At 41.6% G+C, this 19,052-nt stretch overlaps 1 protein-coding gene across 1 annotated transcript in view; it reads left to right on the forward strand.

Moving 5' to 3' along the window:
• Nucleotides 1–17,661, forward strand: part of Dclre1c (DNA cross-link repair 1C) — an 82,034-nt gene extending 64,373 nt beyond the window's left edge. Inside the window, exon 14 of the mRNA XM_004662363.2 lies at nucleotides 16,158–17,661. Within this exon, the coding sequence (XP_004662420.2) occupies nucleotides 16,158–17,074 (917 nt within the window). The 3' untranslated portion in view covers nucleotides 17,075–17,661. The remainder of the gene's footprint in view (nucleotides 1–16,157) is intronic.
• The last annotated feature ends 1,391 nt before the right edge of the window (nucleotides 17,662–19,052 follow it).

Below are 19,052 nucleotides of genomic sequence, written 5' to 3' on the forward strand. Positions count from 1 at the left end.
TAGATTCAAAAATTCTCAATAAAAGTCTTTTTTTTTTTTTTTTAATTTTTCAAGGTAGGGTCTCACTCTAGCTCTGGCTGACCTGGAATTCACTATGTAGTCTCAGGGTGGCCTTGAACTTAAGGCGACCCTCCTACCTCTGCCTCCCAAGTACTGGGATTAAAGGCATGTGCCACCACGTCTGGCTACTTTTGCATTTTGAATCAAAAATACATTTAATGAAATCATCCACCTTGATCAAGTTGGTTTCATCCCAAGGATGTAGGGATGGTTCAATATACTTCTGAAATCGATAAGTGTAATACATCATGTAAATAGACTTAAGGGCAGAAATAATATGATTATCTTAAAAGATGCTGGAAAGACTTGACAAAATACAATATTCCCTGATAATGATAACACTGGAGAGACTAGGGATGGAGGGATCTAGATAGAAAAAATATAAAGCCAATTTCATACTAAATAGGGAAAAAATAAAGCATTCCCAGTAAGTTCTGGAACATGACAGAGGTGTCCACTTTCTTCACTGCTACTGTACTTCAAGTCTTAGCTTGAGTGATAAGATAAGAAAAATTATTAAGTTACACAACTTAGAAAGGATAAAGTCAAACTAGCCTCATTTGCAGATGATATGATTTTGTATTAAGAGATCCTATAGACTCCACCAAAAAAACCACTAGAGCTGGTAAATACTTTCAGCAAAGTGGCAGGAAATTAAGCTAACATAAAGATATGTAGCTTTCCTATATACCAACGACAGACATACTGAGAAAGAAAGCAGAGAAACCATCTCATTTATAATAGCTATAAAAAACCTTGGAATATTTGTAACCAAGACCATGAAAGATATCTATAATGCAAATAATAAAACATTTAAGAATGAAACTGAGGGCTGGAGAGATGGCTTAGCGGTTAAGCGCTTGCCTGTGAAGCCTAAGGACCCCGGTTCGAGGCTCAGTTCCCCAGGTCCCACGTTAGCCAGATGCACAAGGGGGCGCACGCGTCTGGAGTTCGTTTGCAGAGGCTGGAAGCCCTGGCGCGCCCATTCTCTCTCTCTCCCTCTGTCTTTCTCCCTGTGTCTGTCGCTCTCAAATAAATAAATAATTAAAAAAAAACATTTAAAAAAAAAAAGAATGAAACTGAGGAAGATATGAGAAGATGGAATGACCTCACATGCTCATAGGTTGGAATAATGTGAAAATAAACTTTAAAAAATTAAAAAGAAACAAAAAATATGAAAATTCCAGCACCATTCTATACAGGAATAGAAACAAAATTTCAGAATTCATATAGAAGAATAAAAAGCCTCAAATAGCCAGCAATATCCTTAGCAAAATACTGCTAGTAGTGTCATCATACCTGATTTCAAGATATACTACAAAGCCATAATAATAAAAACAGTATGGTATTGGCACAAAAACAGACATATAGATTAAGGGAACAGAATAAAGGAGCCAGGCTGGGCGTGGTGGCCCATGCCTTTAATCCCAGAACTTGGGAGGCAGAGGTAGGAGGATCACCATGAGTTTGAGGCCACCCTGAGACTACATAGTGAATTCCAGGTCAGCCTAGACTATAGTGGGACTCTACTTTGAAAAACAACAACAAAAATAGAATATAAGAATCAGGTATAAATTGTTGTAACTAAAGCCACTTGAACGTTGACAAGGAGGTTAAAAACACACAGGAGAAAAGGTATTGCTTTCAACAGATGTTCCTGAGATAATTGGTAACTACATGTAAAATAAATAATCTAGACTCTCCTCTTTCACTCTGCAAAATGATCAATGCCAAGTGAATGAAAGCCCTCAGTATAAGGCCTGATAATACTAGATAAAAATGTGGGGTGACACGTTAGCCAGATGCACAAGAGGGCGCATGTGTCTGGAGTTCGTTTGCAGTGGCTGGAAGTCCTGGCACGCCCATTCTCTGTCTCTCTCTCTCTCTAACTGCCTCTTTCTCTCTCTGTCACTCTCAAATAAATAAGTAAAAATAAACAAAATATTTAAAAAAAAAAGAAATTAAAAAAAAAATGTGGGGTGAGCACTCCAGTTTTTCGGCATAGAGAAGGACTTTCTGAGTAAGAGTCTAGTAACCCAAAAAATAAAAAACTCAACCAATCAGATCTCATGAAACTGAAAAGCTATTTTACAGCTTAGCAAACTGTTATCGGAGTCAATAGGCAACTTTTTAATGGGATAAAATCTTCACCACCTCTACATATGAAAGAGGTTTAGCGTCTTCATTGTACAAATAACAAAAAAATTAAGCAATAAAAAAACCAAAGCATTAAAAAATGGAGCAGGTAACTGAACAGAGTTCCCAGAGGAAGACATACAAATGGGCAACAAACATCTGAAAATATGTTCAACATATCTCACTCTGGTCAGAATGGTATAATCAAGAAATAGATGACAGCGGCTGGAAAGGATGTGGGAAAAGGGTTGGTGGGAGTCTCGTACAACCCACTGTGGAGACCACTATGGAGATTTCTCAGAAGTCTAAAAATGGATCTACCATTTGACCCAGCAATACCACTCCTGGGCATATACTCTTAATACTCCATATGTTACTATAGAGATACTTGCTCAGCCATGCTTCTAGCTGCTCTGTTCACAATAGCTAGGAAATGGAAGCAGCCCAGTTGCCCATCAACTAATTACTGAATGATGATGATATCATACATATACACAATGGAGTTCTAATCAGTGGTAAAGAAAAGTGAAATTATGAAATTTACAAGAAAATGGAGGGATCTGGAAAGAATTATATTAAATGAGAACAGTCAGGTTTAAGAAGACAAATCATCTTTTCTTCTCATTCTGATACATCTCGAGTCTCCTCAGTATTTGCCACACCAAAATTCTATTAGAATGATGAGAAGAGCAAGCCAAGTGCCTAGCACAAAATGAGTCATTTCTACCATACCTCCCAGGGCCCAGGAAACATTCCAGAGGAAGTGGTGGATTAAATATGAGTGCTGTTCTCAAGGGTAGCCTGAGAACCTCCAGGGAGATGGCAGTACACCCTGAAGAGACTCAAAACCAATCAAAGCAAAAAGAGGCTGTAGAGAGCTCAACACTCAAGTAGATTTTTGACACACCCTCCAAGGCTCAGGAAACATTGTGGAAGAGGGGGAATGTTCGAGCTATGTGGTGGGAAATTGTACTGTGAGGCATTTTCTTCCCCACAGGATCCAACAGGTACATCCATGATCCCACAATAATTACTGAGATTCCACTAACGAGGGTCCTCATGGGAATTGCAGGCAGGAAGAGAAGCCAAGAGGATAGCTCAATGGGGATACCACTAATTTGCAATGTGTCCATGTATTAAAGCTCCCTATAAAATTTAGAAAACATAAATGTATGTATTTTTAACATCAACATTTTAGTGGAAGATATTCCTTGTGCACTCTTCAGAAACATCATTTCAGTGGTTACATACTTTTTCTTGTGACTATATCTGTGAGTGTGAATTCTTAATCTTTTTCATATACTTACATTTTTATACAATTAGTTTGAGAAATAATGTGATGAGAAACTTTTAAATCTCTCCGATTTTCTGTTGTTGGATGAAATGATAGAAAATAAGATGCTTGGGCTGGGAGATGGTACATTGGATAAAGTACTTGCCATACAAATATGAGGACCTAAGTTCTGAACCCAAACACCACCTTAAAATACCAGGTATAGCAGCTGTATGCACCTTTAATCCCTGGAGCTCACTGGCCAGCAAGTTACGTCTCATCCGTGCGCTCTAGGTTTAGGGAGCGACTCTGTCTTGAAGAATAATGTGGAGAGTGTCTGAGGAAGACCCTTCACGTCTTCCAGCCTCAAAACACATATGCACTAATGCCCGCATGCGCATGTATATATGCACACACACATGCACTCATATGGATACGTGTATGTATACATGCACACACACACCACACACATGCACACAAACCCAAATGCACATAAATACATGCACACACACTCCACACACATATGTACTCATACCTATATGCACATGTATACATGCACTAACACACCACACACATATGCATTCAAACCCTTATGTACATGTATACATGCACACACACATACACTTATGCCCATACACACGTATATATGTGCACACACCACACACATGCACTCATACACACATTTATACATGCAAACATACCATACATGTATGCACTTATACCTGTACACACATGTATACATGCACACACACACCACACACATGCACTCATTCCCATATGCACATGTATACATGCACACATACACCACACATGCACTCATTCCCATATGCACATGTATACATGCACGCACACACCACACACATGCACTCGTACCCATGTGCACATTTTATACATGCGCGCACACACACCACACACATGCACTCATTCCCATATGCACATGTATACATGCGTACACACATCACACACATGCACTTATTCCAATATGCACATGTATTCATGTGCACACACCACACACATGCACTTGTACCCATGCACACATTTTATACATGCACGCACACACCACACACACATGCACTCAAACCCATACACACATGCAGACATGCACACACACCACATACGTATGCATTCATACCCATATGTGCATATACACATGCACACACACATACATGTATGCACTCATACCTGTATGCACATGTAGAAATGCACACACACACCACATGCAAATGCACTTATACTCATACACACATGTATACATGCCACGTCCCACACATGTATGCATTTTTACTGGTATACACATGTATACGTGCACACATACCACACACATGCATTCATACCTGTATGCTCCTGTATAAATGCACACATGTATGCACTCATACCCATATGCACATGTGTACATGTACACACACACTACACACATATGCAGAGGATTATTTTCTACACCTCTGATCTGAACACTTGGTCCTTGTATGATGTGCGGTCCCAGCACACGGCGTCCCCAGCCTGCAGCGCTGCTCGTTGCTGCCGCGGTGGGGACACGCGCCGCTCACTTGGACCCCTGCCTCATCTTTGCTCCGTTTGCGCTTCACGCTGCACGTTCGCTTCTTCCTCCACTTCGCTCTCATAGTGCAGAGCTTTCTGCTGAGACGGTGGCGCTAGGGCCGAGAGCCCTTTGGCTCAATTCTTTCTGCCACCTCTTTCGCCTTGGAGGGTGTGAGATGTTTCAGTGCTGGACACGCCTTCGTCCCTTCTTCTCAGCACTATGTTGCCTTTTGGAGGCTTTTTATAACTGCTTGGTTCTCCATATGTGTTATGGGTCTATTTAGATGGTTTATCTCATCTTGATTTAATTTTGGTAGGTCATATGAACCAGGGAAATCATCTCTTTCTTTTTATTTTTTTTTATTTTCAAACTTAGAGGCATATGTATTGTTTAAGTGTGTCCTTATGATTTTCTGAATTTCTCTGGTGTCTGATGTAATGGTGCCATTTTGATTTCTAATTTTATTAATTTTTGTCTCTTCCTTCTGGTCAGATTTGCTAAGGGTGTATCAATCTTGTTTATCCTTTCAAAGAACCAACTCTTTGCTTCATTGATTCTTTGGCATTTTTTTTTGTTTCTATTTTATTAATTTCTGTCCTAATCTTTATTATTTCTTCTCATCTACTGATTTTTGGTTTGCTTGTTCTTCTTTTTCCAAGGCCTTAAGATGAAGCCATGCATTTTTTACTTGTGGACTCTCTAATTTCTTAATATAGGCACTTAGAGGCATAAATTTCCCTCTTAGGACTGCCTTCATTGTGTCCCAAAGGTTTTGGTATATTGTATTCTCATCATTTGATTCTATAAATTTAATGATTTCCATTTTGATTTCTTCAATGACCCATTGATCATTCAGTAGTGTACTGTTTAGTCTGTATGACTTTGTGTATGCTCTGCAGTTTTTCTTGTTGCTGATTTGCAGTTTAATCCCATTGTGGTCAGAGTACAAGAGATTACTTCACTTTTCCTGTATTTGTTAATATTTTCTTTGTGTCCTAATATATGGTACACTTTAGAGAATGTTCCATGTGCTGCTGAGAAAAATGTATATTTTGCAGCCTTTGGATGGAATGTTCTATAGATATCTTTTAGGCCCATATATTCCATGACATCATTTAATCCCAATGTCTCTCTGTTTATTTTTTGCCAGGATGACCTGTCAATTGATGGGGTATTGAAGTCACCTACTACTATTGTGTTTGGTGTTATCTGTGACCTTAAGTCCAATAGTGTTTGAAATTGGGAGCCCCCATGTAAGGTGCAAATAACTTTAGGATTGTAATGTCCTCCTGTTGGAGTGTTCCTTTAATTAGTATAAAGTGACCTTCCTTACCTTTCCTACTAAAGTTAGTTTGAAGTCTATGCTGTCAGATATTAGGATACCAACATTGCTTGTTTCATAGTTGCATTTGCTTGAAATACCAGTTTCCATCCTTTCACCCTAAAACAGCATCCATCTTTTATTGAGAGGTGAGTTTCCTGGAGGCAACAAACAGCAGGATCCTGCCTCTTAATGCAGTTTGCAAGCCTGTGTCTTTTGGTTGGGGCATTGAGACCATTGATATTATTGATTGAAAGGTATGTGTTCATTCTCATCATTCTTCCTGTTTTGTAGTTCTTCGTGTTTTCCCTTACTCTGTTGTTTTAACTGTTATTTGAGTGTTTTATTTTTGACCTATTTCCTCATGTGTGTGTGTTGCTTTCTCTTTAGCGTGAAGGATTCCTTTAAGTATTTTCTGTAGAGCTGGCTTAGTTGTCATAAATTCCTTAAGCCTGTTTTTTTTGTGGGATGTCCTTATTTCTCCATCAATTTGGATAGATAGCTTGGCAGGATAAAGTAATCCTGATTGATAATTGTTATCTTTCAAAACTTAAATACATCATTCCAAGTCCTTCTGGCTTTTAAAGTCTATGTTGAGTCATCTGCTGTTGCCCTGATGGGCTTGCCTTTGTATTGTTATCCATCCTCTCACCCTTAGATGGTATCAGCCTTTATGGAAAGGAGGGTTTCTTGGAGGCAACAAGTAGAAAGAGTCCTGTTTTTTAATCCAGTCTGGCAGGCTGTGTCTTTTTTTGTTGGGGCCTTTAGGTCATTAGTCTTAAGAGTTATTATTTAAAGTATGTACTTGCCATTCTTCTTGCTTTGTAGTTCTTCCTGGTTTTCCTATACTGTCTTGTATTAACTATTATTTGAGGTTGTATTATTTCTTTATTTCCTCATGTGTGTGCTTTTCTTTCTCTTCAGCATGAAAGTTCCCTTCAAGTATTTTCTGTAGAGCTGTTTTAAGTGGTCATATATTCCTTTAGCTTGCTTTTTGTTGTGGAATGTCCTTGTTTCTCCATTTATGTTGTGTAATTTGTTATCCTGATAGGCTTGCTTGTATATATGACTTGCTTTTTCTCTGCAAATGCTTTCAATATATTTTCTTTGCTTTGCATGTTTATAATTTAAATATAATATGGCAAGGAGAGGTCCTTTCCAGGTCTTTTTCGATTTGGTGTTGTAAAACCTTCCTGTGTCTGCATTGATTTTTCTTTCCTAATTTGTGGGAAATATTCTTCTATGATTCTGCTGAAAATGCCTACTCTACCTTGGATTGAAATTCTTGTCCCACTATACCCTGAATTCTTATGTTTGATCTTTTCATAGTGTCCTGAATATCTTGAAATTCCCACTTATACCTTCCTATTAGCTTGTTTTTCTCTTTGTTTGACTGTAGTAGATATGCCACCTGGCCTTCTAGTTTAGCTATTCTGTTCTCTCCTTCATCCATGCTACCACAGATGTAGCCCATAACCTGCCCTCACATGGAAAGGGAATGAGCGCTTCCAGTGCAGGCCTGTGCACCTTCTTTTCTGTCAGTCGGCCTTGTTACCTTTTGGGTTGGCTTCCAATGTCACCAATGAAGAGTGCCCACCTCGATCCCTCTCTGTGGTACTGTGGATCTGGTCAGATGTTCTGGATGCCCTGCTGCTGGGGGCTGAATGAGTTCTCCAGAGGTTCTGGCTCTGAAGGTTGGGGGATGGGAGTGCAGGACACCTGGAGTTGTACTGGAACTGGTCAGCTGGTCAGCAGCTCCTCAGCTGCTCTCTGCTGTCTCCCCTTCAGGTTTCTTGACTTCGCAAGGAGGCTGATGCAATTGGAAAATCCCATTTGGTCTCTGCTCCTGCAGCCCGGCGCCGAGCTGGGCAGGGGCACGGGTCTGGTGCGCAAGCACCTCAGTGGGATTCTGAGAGCGTTCCTCCTTTCTGGTTCTCTCCCCCTTCTCTGCTGTGGCCGACAATAACCTACACACCTTCACTTTTTGGAAGAAGAGTGTATTTTGTGTGGTTTAGCTTAAATCCCTCCCTAGGCTGTTTTGTCATGACTCGTACACCACCATGTTACTCCCTTTTTAGGTTTTCATCTGCATTTTCCTCTACATCGCTGTCAGGGTCCTGTGCTCTGGGACGGTAATTCTTGGGGGAGACACACTTGGGCTTGTGTGTTGAGACTTAACCCCCACACCTGTGTTGCATTTGGTTTTGTGTTTGTCTTTGCTCTGCTCACTGCTCTCTGGGGTTAGTTGTGGAGACACTCAGCTCTCTTTGTGGACAGGGCGGAAGGCAGCTTCAGTTGTGTGTGCACTCACTGAATGCAGGACCCGCTTCAGTGGTAGAAACTGGGTAGGCTGGGGAAGAGGAAGCAATCAACTGTACCCAAACTTGAGCACAGTAATTGGGCTCTAACAGCGAAAATGTCAACAGTCTGGGGAAAGGCAAAGGGACAGGATACGAGCAGCAAGCAGGTATACGCAAACTCATGCAAAGAATCTGGGCTTTAATGCCATAAACATTAGTGGTCCCCAAAGTGAGAAGGGGACTGGGCACTAGGAGCACACACCCTCTGGTCCCAGTGGTGAAAATGTCAGTGGCTGAACAAGAGCAAGTAGAGAGGGCACTAGGAATCAGCAGAGATGCCCAGATGCCTGTGCATGGCCCCAGCTGCAGTTTGTGGCTTGGTGATGGGAAAGGGGACAGGATCTTGGGTGGGTCTCACTGGGACTGGTGCAGAGAGACTGTGCTTCAGGCTCTCAGGATCAGACTTTAGCCCTGGCCCAAGAGCCTGAGTCCTGCCCCTCTGCCCACTATGTCTGGTCCTTGCTCCTGCCTGAGCAGCTTTTCTCTCCCTGACTGCTCAAGAGGTGCCAGTGGAGGGAAGGGCACAATGACAGCCTTTGTCTGGCTGTTCCCACAGATCTCAGCTGGAGTCCTGTGCAGGGAATCTCTTCTTCAGGTTTTTCTGTCCCAGCCGCACTGGTTCTGTCCTCATCTTCGATGGTGTGCCCAGCCTTGGGTGTTCCAGCACTGCTGGTGGGGAGGGGAGCACTGGCTCTGGGGGTTCCTGTTGACCACCCTCTGCCAGAGCCATGTGGTGGAGCGGGGTTCTGGTTCACAGTTGCTCCTGCCTTCTTCCTTGGTATGCATTGGGGTTATTGTACAGCTTAATAAATTGATGTATAGCTGTTGACTCTTTTAGGAATACAGATTATTATTTATTCTATTTTCTTTCACTCAGCTCTCAATCACACTCTTGGGGCCCTGAATCCACTATTTGAGACTACATAGTGAATTCCAGGTCAGCCTGAGCTAGAGGGAGACTGTACCTTGAGAAAAAAAAAAAAAAGGATTTTAAGTCGACATGATCCTGTCAAGTTCACTAATCTACAGCAGAATTAGAGACAATACAAAAACATGTCACAGAATGGCTTAAAATGAAACCCTGAAGATGAAGATGTTTTTACCTACAGTATCTAGACATCTTTAATCCTTGAGGATTAGTCAGGTAAGATCATTTATAAATAACAGCAGAATGATAGACTGAGAAGTAGGTTTGAGCTGAGCATGGTGGCCAGTGCCTATAATCCCAGCAGTTAGGAGGCCTGAGGCAAGAAAACTGACTTGAACTCTATGCCAGGCTGATCTAGAAACTAAACACTAACAAAAAATAAAAATGAAAACCCCCAGAAAGTTAGTTTGGCACCTTTTCAAAGAAGTGCTTTAAACCATTTAACCATCTCTCCAACCCTTGGGGCACCTTTTCTTTGGATCTTTCTGGTAAAGAGGGACTGGATAAGGTCAATTAAAACATGAGCTTTGCCAGGGGTGGAGGTGCACGCCTTTAATCCCAGCACTTGGGAGGCAGCAGTAGTAGGATTGCTGTGAGTTCGAGGTCACCCTGAGAATACATAGTGAATTCCAGGTCAGCTTGGGCTAGAGTGAGCCCCTACCTCAAAATAAATAAATAAATAAACATCATGAGTTTGGGGGCTGGAGGTGTGGCTTAGTGGTAAACTACTGGATCAGCATGAACAATTATTTCAATCCTCAGTACAGAAAGTGTGGGAAAGGGGTCAGTCATCCTTTACCATAGGAAAACTAATCTTTTAAAAACATTATTACAAGTTGACACCAGATTCTGCAGAATATGAAGTTGTACTGGATATAGTGGTTTAGGCCTGCAATCCAGCACTTTCACTGGGTGCAGTGCTCACACCTGCAATCCAGCACTTTCACTGGGTGGAGTGACTCACACCTGCAATCCCTGCAGTTTCACTGGGTGTAGTGCTCACACCTGCAATCCAACACTTTCACTGGGTGGAGTGACTCACACCTGCAATCCAGCACTTTCACTGGGTGTAGTGACTCACACCTGCAGTCCTGCACTTTCACTGGGTGTAGTGCTCACACCTGCAATCCAGCACTTTCACTGGGTGTAGTGCTCACACCTGCAATCCAGCACTTTCACTGGGTGTAGTGCTCACACCTGCAATCCAGCACATTCACTGGGTGTAGTGCTCACACCTGCAATCCAGCACTTTCACTGGGTGTAGTGCTCACACCTGCAATCCAGCACATTCACTGGGTGTAGTGACTCACACCTGCAATCCAGCACTTTCACTGGGTGTAGTGCTCACACCTGCAATCCAGCACTTTCACTGGGTGTAGTGCTCACACCTGCAATCCAGCACTTTCACTGGGTGTAGTGCTCACACCTGCAATCCAGCACTTTCACTGGGTGTAGTGCTCACACCTGCAATCCAGCACATTCACTGGGTATAGTGCTCACACCTGCAATCCTGCACTTTCACTGGGTGTAGTGCTCACACCTGCAATCCAGCACATTCACTGGGTGTAGTGACTCACACCTGCAACCCCAGCACCTTAGTGTAGGAGGCAAGAGGATCAGAAACTAAAGTTCATCTTTGGCTACATAGTTTCAAGTGAGCCTGGGCTACATGAAACCATATGTGAAGTAAAGATAGATAAAAACAGAAGTTGCCATACATAGAGTTCTTAAGGTCATTTAATTTTCTTCCCAGATTTCATGTCTGTAGAAAGAAGGAAAACATTTGTTTTTTCACTATTTCAAATTTTCCTTACATTTTGATTTATGGAAATTTTATATACTCACTTATGGAAAAATTTCATTCTGTTTTATTTAGAGTTGATATTGTCACCTGTTTTAAGAGTGAGATTCTTTTTTTGGCTCTGGATGGGCTTATCTTAGGGCTTAACATGCTGGGTATCCAATTATCATTAAACTCCCCAGCAAGAGGCTCTGGAGCTCACCTGGAGATTTGGAAAGAATAACAACAGCCGACAGCATACAGTAGGTCTGACAAGGCTTTACTAGAATGTGAAGCAGAAAGTGAAAGAAAGGCAGAAAGTAAAAAGTGTTCTGGAGCTGGGAGGGGTCCTGAGCAGGTAGTGACTTGGATGGAGCTTTCTCTACTGTTGAAGAGGTAGGGTAGGCATTAAGTCAGGGCAGACTGAACTGGCTTCTTTGAGTGCATTTGATAGGCCAATGAGTTAAAAGGATTGGTTTCTGCAAACAGGCCCAGTGGACATCCTGGGGTGTCAGCACTAAGTCATCAGTTTTTGTTTTTTTTTTTTATTTTGGTTACCAGACTCTGCTTTCTGGGTTTAACTTTATAATCTCTGCACCTGACAGTTGGCTGTCAGGCCATACAGACACATCTGTAACCTGGACTAGCTGCCTACAAAATGGAGGTTGCCTTCCTCCCATCATTATGGGTGCCCTGGATTTATCTAATGATGTAGCATATTTGAAATCAGAAATAGAAATTTTGTTAATTTACAGTTTTTGACACTTAATGTAGCTTCAGTACTTTGGTTAGAGCTGATTCTACCTGTATGTATTCCTCAGTGTATGTCAGTCTCTGAAACAAATATGAAATATGATTTGAGGGAGTTTATGCATTTGTGCCTCCTCCAGTCCACTAGCTCACGCCCAGCCTCAGGAATACCTTTCTCTTCCTATTGCAGTCAGGCTCGCATTGCTGGCAGAAATCATCAGACCAAGAGCAGCTTGTGGAAAAGGTTTATTTTAGCTTACAGACTCCAGGGGAAGCTCCATGATGGCAGGGAAAACAATGGCATGGGCAGAGGGTGGACATTAGTTCCTGGCCAACATCAGATGGACAACAGTGACAAGAGAGTATGCCAAACACTGACAAGGGTACTGGCTGTAATACCCATAAGCCCACCCCCAACAATATTCTGCCTCTAGGAGGCGTTAATTCCCAAATCTCCATCAGCTTGGAACCTACCATTCAGGACACCTAAGTTTATAGGGGATACCTAAATCAAACCACCACAATTCCCCCCTGACCCTTATAAACTAACCATCCATGATGTAAAACAATACATTCAGTCCAACTTTAAAAGTCCCCATTTTTTTTTAAATCAACCCTAATGATGTTCACACATTCCCATAATCCAAGGTCTTTTAACAGAGCCATAATACCAAGAAATCGCCCCCCCCCCCCCGGCCAAAAAAAACATAATGGCACAGAATAAACACACTGCAAAAGATTGTACTGGGCATAGCAAAGAAACATTCAACCAATACAGAATTTAAACAGGGCAAACATCAAACTCTGTAGTTGAAATCCAACAACTCTAGCCAGTTACAAATCTCCAGGTCCGATAACTCTAACCAGCAACTAGTCTCTGGAGTTCCAATCTCGCCCCTCCAGCCAGACTACTCACAGTCCTGGAAACTTCATCTGGGGCCAGCAGCTCTCCTTAGTAGCCATCTTATGGTCCTGGCATCTCTACTGGGTCTCCTCTGCAACCCACGGTTCATCCTTGTGGCTCCATCAGGTCTCTAGCAAACCTGCTTCATACTGCCCATGGCCATTTCCAAAACACAAGACTGTATTGCAAATTGAATGACTCTCTCTTTTCTGCATTTCTTATACTCTATAATACCAGGTAGGGTGCCAGTTTGTTAATCCAGGGGGAAATAAAACAGACTTCGAAGAACAGGACACTCCTTGAGCATTCAAGCCCCTTCAAAAGAGTCTACATTCTTCCTGTAGCCCCAGCGCAGGTCAGCTGGCCCAATCTCAAAGGTTATAATCACTCATATAATTGCAGTTGAATGGGCAGAAGTTTCAGCCCAAAGATTTCATTTCTGTGCAAAATCCCTCTTGCTTACATCAGTCTGTTTCTGTGAGGTGCAACCCTGCACAAATTCTCAGGGCACGGGCATAACAGCAAGCCTCTCACACAAAATGCTTCTAGCCCAGTTCAGGCAAAGGTCTTTTTGACCCTCACAAGCCAAACCTCACAGTCCATATCTTTCACTCTGACCAGAATACTCCATCAAGCTGTACTGCACTGCAAGGTTTCTTTTAGGCCAAGTTTTTAAATCCTTCCACATTCCTCTTGAAAATCCACTCCAAAAGGCCAAAGCCACACAGTCAGATGTCTAGTAGCAATCCCACTCCTCTGGTACCAACTTTACTGTGTTGAGTCAGGTTTGCATTGCTTGCAGAAATTACCTGACCAAGAGCAGCTTGTGGGGACAAAAGGTTTATTTTGGCTTACAGACTCGAGGGGAAGCTTCATGATGGCAGGGGGAAATGATGGCATGAGCAGAGGGTGGACATCAGCTCCTGGCCAACATCAGATGGACACAGTGACAGGAGAGTGTGCCAAACACTGGCAAGAGGAAACTGGCTATGAGACCCATAAGCCCACCCCCAACAATACTCTGCCTCCAGGAGCCATTAATTCCCAAATCCCCATCAGCATGGAACCCAGCATTCAGAACACCTAAGTTTAAAAGCAACACCTGAATCAAACCACCATGTTTCCTTTCTTTTTTAAAAAAAAAATTTCATTTTTATTCATTTATTTAAGAAAGAGGAGAGAGGGCTGGAGAGAGAGTGTAGCAGTTAAGGCACTTGCCTGTGAAGCCTAAGGACCCAAGTTTGATCTCCAGGTCCCACATAAACCAGGTGCACAAGGTGGCACATGCATTTGGAGTTTGTTTGCAGTGGCTAGAAGCTCCGGCACGCCCATTCTCTCTCTCTCTTTTTATTTCCCTCTGTCTCAAAAATAAACTAATTAAAAAAAAATTAAAGAGGGGAGGGAGAGAGAAGAGGGAGGGAGGGAGGGAGGATGGTGTTGCCAAGAACTCCAGGTGCTGCAGATGAACTCCAAATACACGCACCACCTTATGTAGGTCCTGGGGAATTGAACCTGGGTCCTTTGTGTTTGCAGGTAAGTACCTTAACCACTAAGCCATCTTTCCAGTCCCCGTTCTCTTTCTTAATAAACTGCCTATTTTCATTACTTTCACAGTGTTCAGAGAGAAATTTTGGGAAAAAATACTTAAATTACCTAAGAGAATAAGCAACTGCTATTACAGAGCAGTCCGCAAAATTTACCAGCGGGCAGAACCAGCTGCCATTTTGTAAAGAATGTCATACAAAAAAGCTGTATGTAGGGCTGGAGAGATGACTGAGCAGGTAAGGTGCTTGCCTGCAAAGCCTAAGGACCTACATTCAATTCCCCAGTGCCCACATAAGCCATATGCACAAGGTGGTACATGCATCTTGAGTTTGTTTGCAGTGGCTAGAGACCCAGTATTCCCATTCTCTCTCTCAAAAAAAAAAAAAATATATATATATATATATATATAATATATAAATATAAAAATGTAAATATAATATATATATATATTAAAACTACTATCTATTTTTAAACTATAGTGATCATATCTAGTGATTTGAGTAACGCTGTTCTATATTCTCAATAGATAGTCCAGGTGGTAATTATTCAAAATATCTCATGAGCAGGCAGCTTTTTAATTCCTCAAGCAAATGCCTTCAACCACTGCACCATTTTCTCAGCCCCCTTTTAGTTTCTCTTTGAAGAATGACACCTCAATTCTTTGAGGGTCCAAAAAAATAAAAAAGTAGATAGGACTGATGTGATAGTTTGAATGTATGTCCCCATAGACTTAGTTACTTGTAACTTGAATCACCAGCCACCTGGCTGGAGGTGGTCACTGAGGGCAGATCCTGGGGTCCAGCCCTAAGGTGTGTTTTGGGAGTGGGTTTGATTTCCAGCCCAAAGGTGTAAGAGGGCAGTCTGAGCACTTCATGGTCCATGCTACTTGCCACCCATTTGCATTTGCTACTTTTTGGTATTGCTGTGTATTCGATTGTTTGTTTCTGCTTGGATGTATAGAAGCAGCTTTTTCTTTCTTTCTTTCTTTTATAAAATATATTTTATTTATTTATGAGAGAGAGAATGGGTGCATCAAGGCCTCTTAACTACTACAAAAGAACTCCAGATGCATGCGCCCCCTTGTGCATCTGACTTACGTGGATCCTGGAGAATCGAACCTGGGTCCTTAAGCTTCGCAGGCAAACTCCTTAACTGCTAAGTCATCTCTCCAGCCCGGAAGCAGCTTTTTGTGCCATTGACGGAACTTCCCCCTGGATCTGTCAGCTTGAAATAAATCTTTTTTCCCCCTAGACTGTGCTTGGTTTGGATGTTCATTCTAGCAACATCAAACTGTCAAAATAGCTAGAGATAGCTCAGTGGTTAAGGCTCTTGCTTGCAAAGCCTGATAGTGTGGGTTTGATTCCCCAGTATCCATGCTAGATGTGCAAAGTAGCTCATGTGTCTGAAGATCATTTGCAGTGGCAAGAGGTGCTGGTGCACCCCTTCTCCCCTTGCAAATAAAACATAACAATTTTCAAGTAGGTAAACCCTACAAATTCAACTTTCACTGATAGCATAAAGTGACTCCCTTTTCCTTGTTTCCTATCTCTTATTCCACAGAGGAGGAAGATGAACTCTTTGATGACCCTCTTCCAACACCTTTAAGGCACAAAGTTCCATACCAGCTAACTTGTCATCCTGAGGTATTTTCAATGACTAGACTGTCAAAAAAGCAGCCTGAAAAACTACAACAAAGTATAGAGTGCTACAAAATAGAGAGTATGCAAAGCTCTTTATTAACCAACTTTCTAGACTGTGAAGAATCCAACAGTGAAAGTGAAGAAGAACTTGAAATTCCACCCTCAGCGCAGGGAGATCTGGGCTCCGTGACAGCACCCCAGGAAAAGGCTGATGTGGAAGTACCACAGTGGGAGGCATTCTTCAGAAGAAATGATGAGATCCCAGAGGAAAGCTTGGAAAACGTCCCTTCTTCCACAGAGATAGGAGGATCTCAGTCACCCAAGCTTTTTAGTGACTCTGATGGCGAATCAACCCACATCTCTTCCCAGAATTCTTCTCAGTCAACTCATATAACCGATCAGGGAAGTCAGGGTTGGGACAGCCAATCTGATACAGTTTTATTATCTTCCCAAGAGAGAAATAACAGGGAGACTACCTCTTTGGACAAAGGTGCCTACAGAACAAAAATCAAAGAGAGTATTTCTGGTTGTCAAATGGAACAAAATATACTTGTTTCACAGGAAACTCACTCTGATTTGAAAAGTAAAGATGAAGTAAGTATAGTTCCTAGTGTTGGAGAACCAACTCCTATGGGTGGTGAGAAACACACACTTGAAGAAAAACCCATGCTGACTAGCACACATGCAGATTCACAGAGCTCCTCTGATTTTGAAATTCCCTCAACTCCTGAAACTGAGCTACCTAAACAAGAGCATTTACAGTCTTTATATGAAAAACTAGCAATGGGTGAGAGCATAGTAGTTAAAAAAAGAAAATCCTCACTTTTAGATATTTAAGAATTAAAACACTTGATTTTTAGAGCAATCAGTAGCAAATCATACAAAGTGCTGTTGCTTTGGATAAAAATGGAATATTTTTTAAATGTTCAAATAATCTAAAAGGCAACAAAAGAACACATGAGAAGGCAGAACTAAACCTAATATAATGAATGCAAACAATGTGATATCAATGAAAAAGACAAGATTCAGGTATAATTCACATGTGCTGTTTACAATAAACTTAATTCATATAAAGTTAAAAGGATAGGCCATGTGAACACTTTACAATCTCCTAATGGTAAGAGGTTTAGTTCACCATGACACAAGAATCCTAAGTATATTTACATACATATACATATAAGTGCATATACATGTACTTAACAGCTTTAAAAGACATGAAACAAAAACTGAAAGGAGAAATAGCCAAGCCTAGTAGTTCAGGCCTGAAATACCAACTATTTGGGAGGCTAAGAAAAGAGATCCCAAGTTTAAGGCCAGCCTGGGGAATTTAGTGAGCTTCTATCTCAAAAAGTAAAAAGTCAGGGACTGGAGAGATGTCTTAGCACTTAAGGCACTTGCCTGCAAAGCGAAAGAACCCAGGTTTGATTCCCCAGGACCCACGTAACCCAGATGCACATATGTCTGAAATTCCTTTGCAGTGCTTGGAGGCCCATGCACACCCATTCCTTCTCTCTGCCTCTCTCTCTCAAATAAATTTAAAAAAATTTTTTTAAATAAAAAGTAAAATGCCGGGAAATGGCTGAATTGGGTAAAGTGCTTGCTACAAGCCTGAGGACTACAGTTCGTGTCCCTGGCACCTACATAAAAGCCAGGAACAAAGGCCACACCTGTAATTCCAGAGCCAGTAAAGAGAAGTGATAAGCTCCAGGTTCAGTCAGAGACCCTGTCTTTAAAAATATGACTGAGAAAGACACCTGATGTTGACCTCTGGCCTTTGCATGTACATGTGCACACAAAAACGCGCGCGCGCACACACACACACACACATATATATACACACGAAGCTGGGAATAACCCAGTGATACGTGCTTGCTTGGATGAAGGCCGAGGTTCAATCTGCACTACCAAAAACAAAAGAATAAACAAAAGCAACTTAATGCATAGTTGAAACGATGTTAACATGCTTCTCTTATAAGAGAACCACTATAAATGGTATATACATACAGAAAATCTGTAATATACAAGAACCAAGAGCCACCAGTCAACTGGCTCAAAGTGACATAGAATATTCCATGTAACAGCTGAATGTATCTCTTCAGTACACAAAGAACATTCCAAGATACACTATAGCTCAGCGATAAAAACAATTCACTGTGTAGTCTCAGGGTGGCCTTGAACTCACAGCGATCCTCCTACCTCTGCCTCCCTCAGTGCTGGGATGAAAGGCATGCACCACCACGCCCAACTTCAAAATATGTTTTATCATTTAAAACCTGGGGGCTCGGCAAATTTGTGTAATCCCAGCTGGTCAGGAGGCTGAAGCAGGAGGAAGAATTTGCACTGGAATCCAGCCTGGGTAACTTAGGAAAACCTAGTTTCAAATAGAAATCTTGGTGTGAAGACAATGGTAAAATAAATTAAAACAATTATGATTAGAAAGAACTGCTTAAGGATTAAATGGGTAATATTATACAGATCTTTCACCTTAAAGTCCAATACCTTTGTGTTGTATATATAAATTTAATGAACTTTGATCTTCATAAATATTTTGATATGCTGACAGTTGGCAAATTAAAGGGAAAAGGCAGACACACCACTTACAAGTTGAAATGGAATTTTAAAAGTTTTAGATTAAGCCAGGTTTGGTGCCACATTGGGAAGCAGAGGTAGATTACTGTGAATTTATGGCCAGCCTGAGACTACATAGTGAATTCCAGTTCAGCCTGGGCTAGAGCTAGACCCTACCTCAAAAAAAAAAAAAAAGAAAAAAGAAAAAAGAAAAAAAAATACAGGCCAGGCATGGTGGCACACACCT

This window comes from Jaculus jaculus, chromosome 15, assembly GCF_020740685.1.
Source record: "Jaculus jaculus isolate mJacJac1 chromosome 15, mJacJac1.mat.Y.cur, whole genome shotgun sequence".
NCBI lineage: Eukaryota > Metazoa > Chordata > Mammalia > Rodentia > Dipodidae > Jaculus > Jaculus jaculus.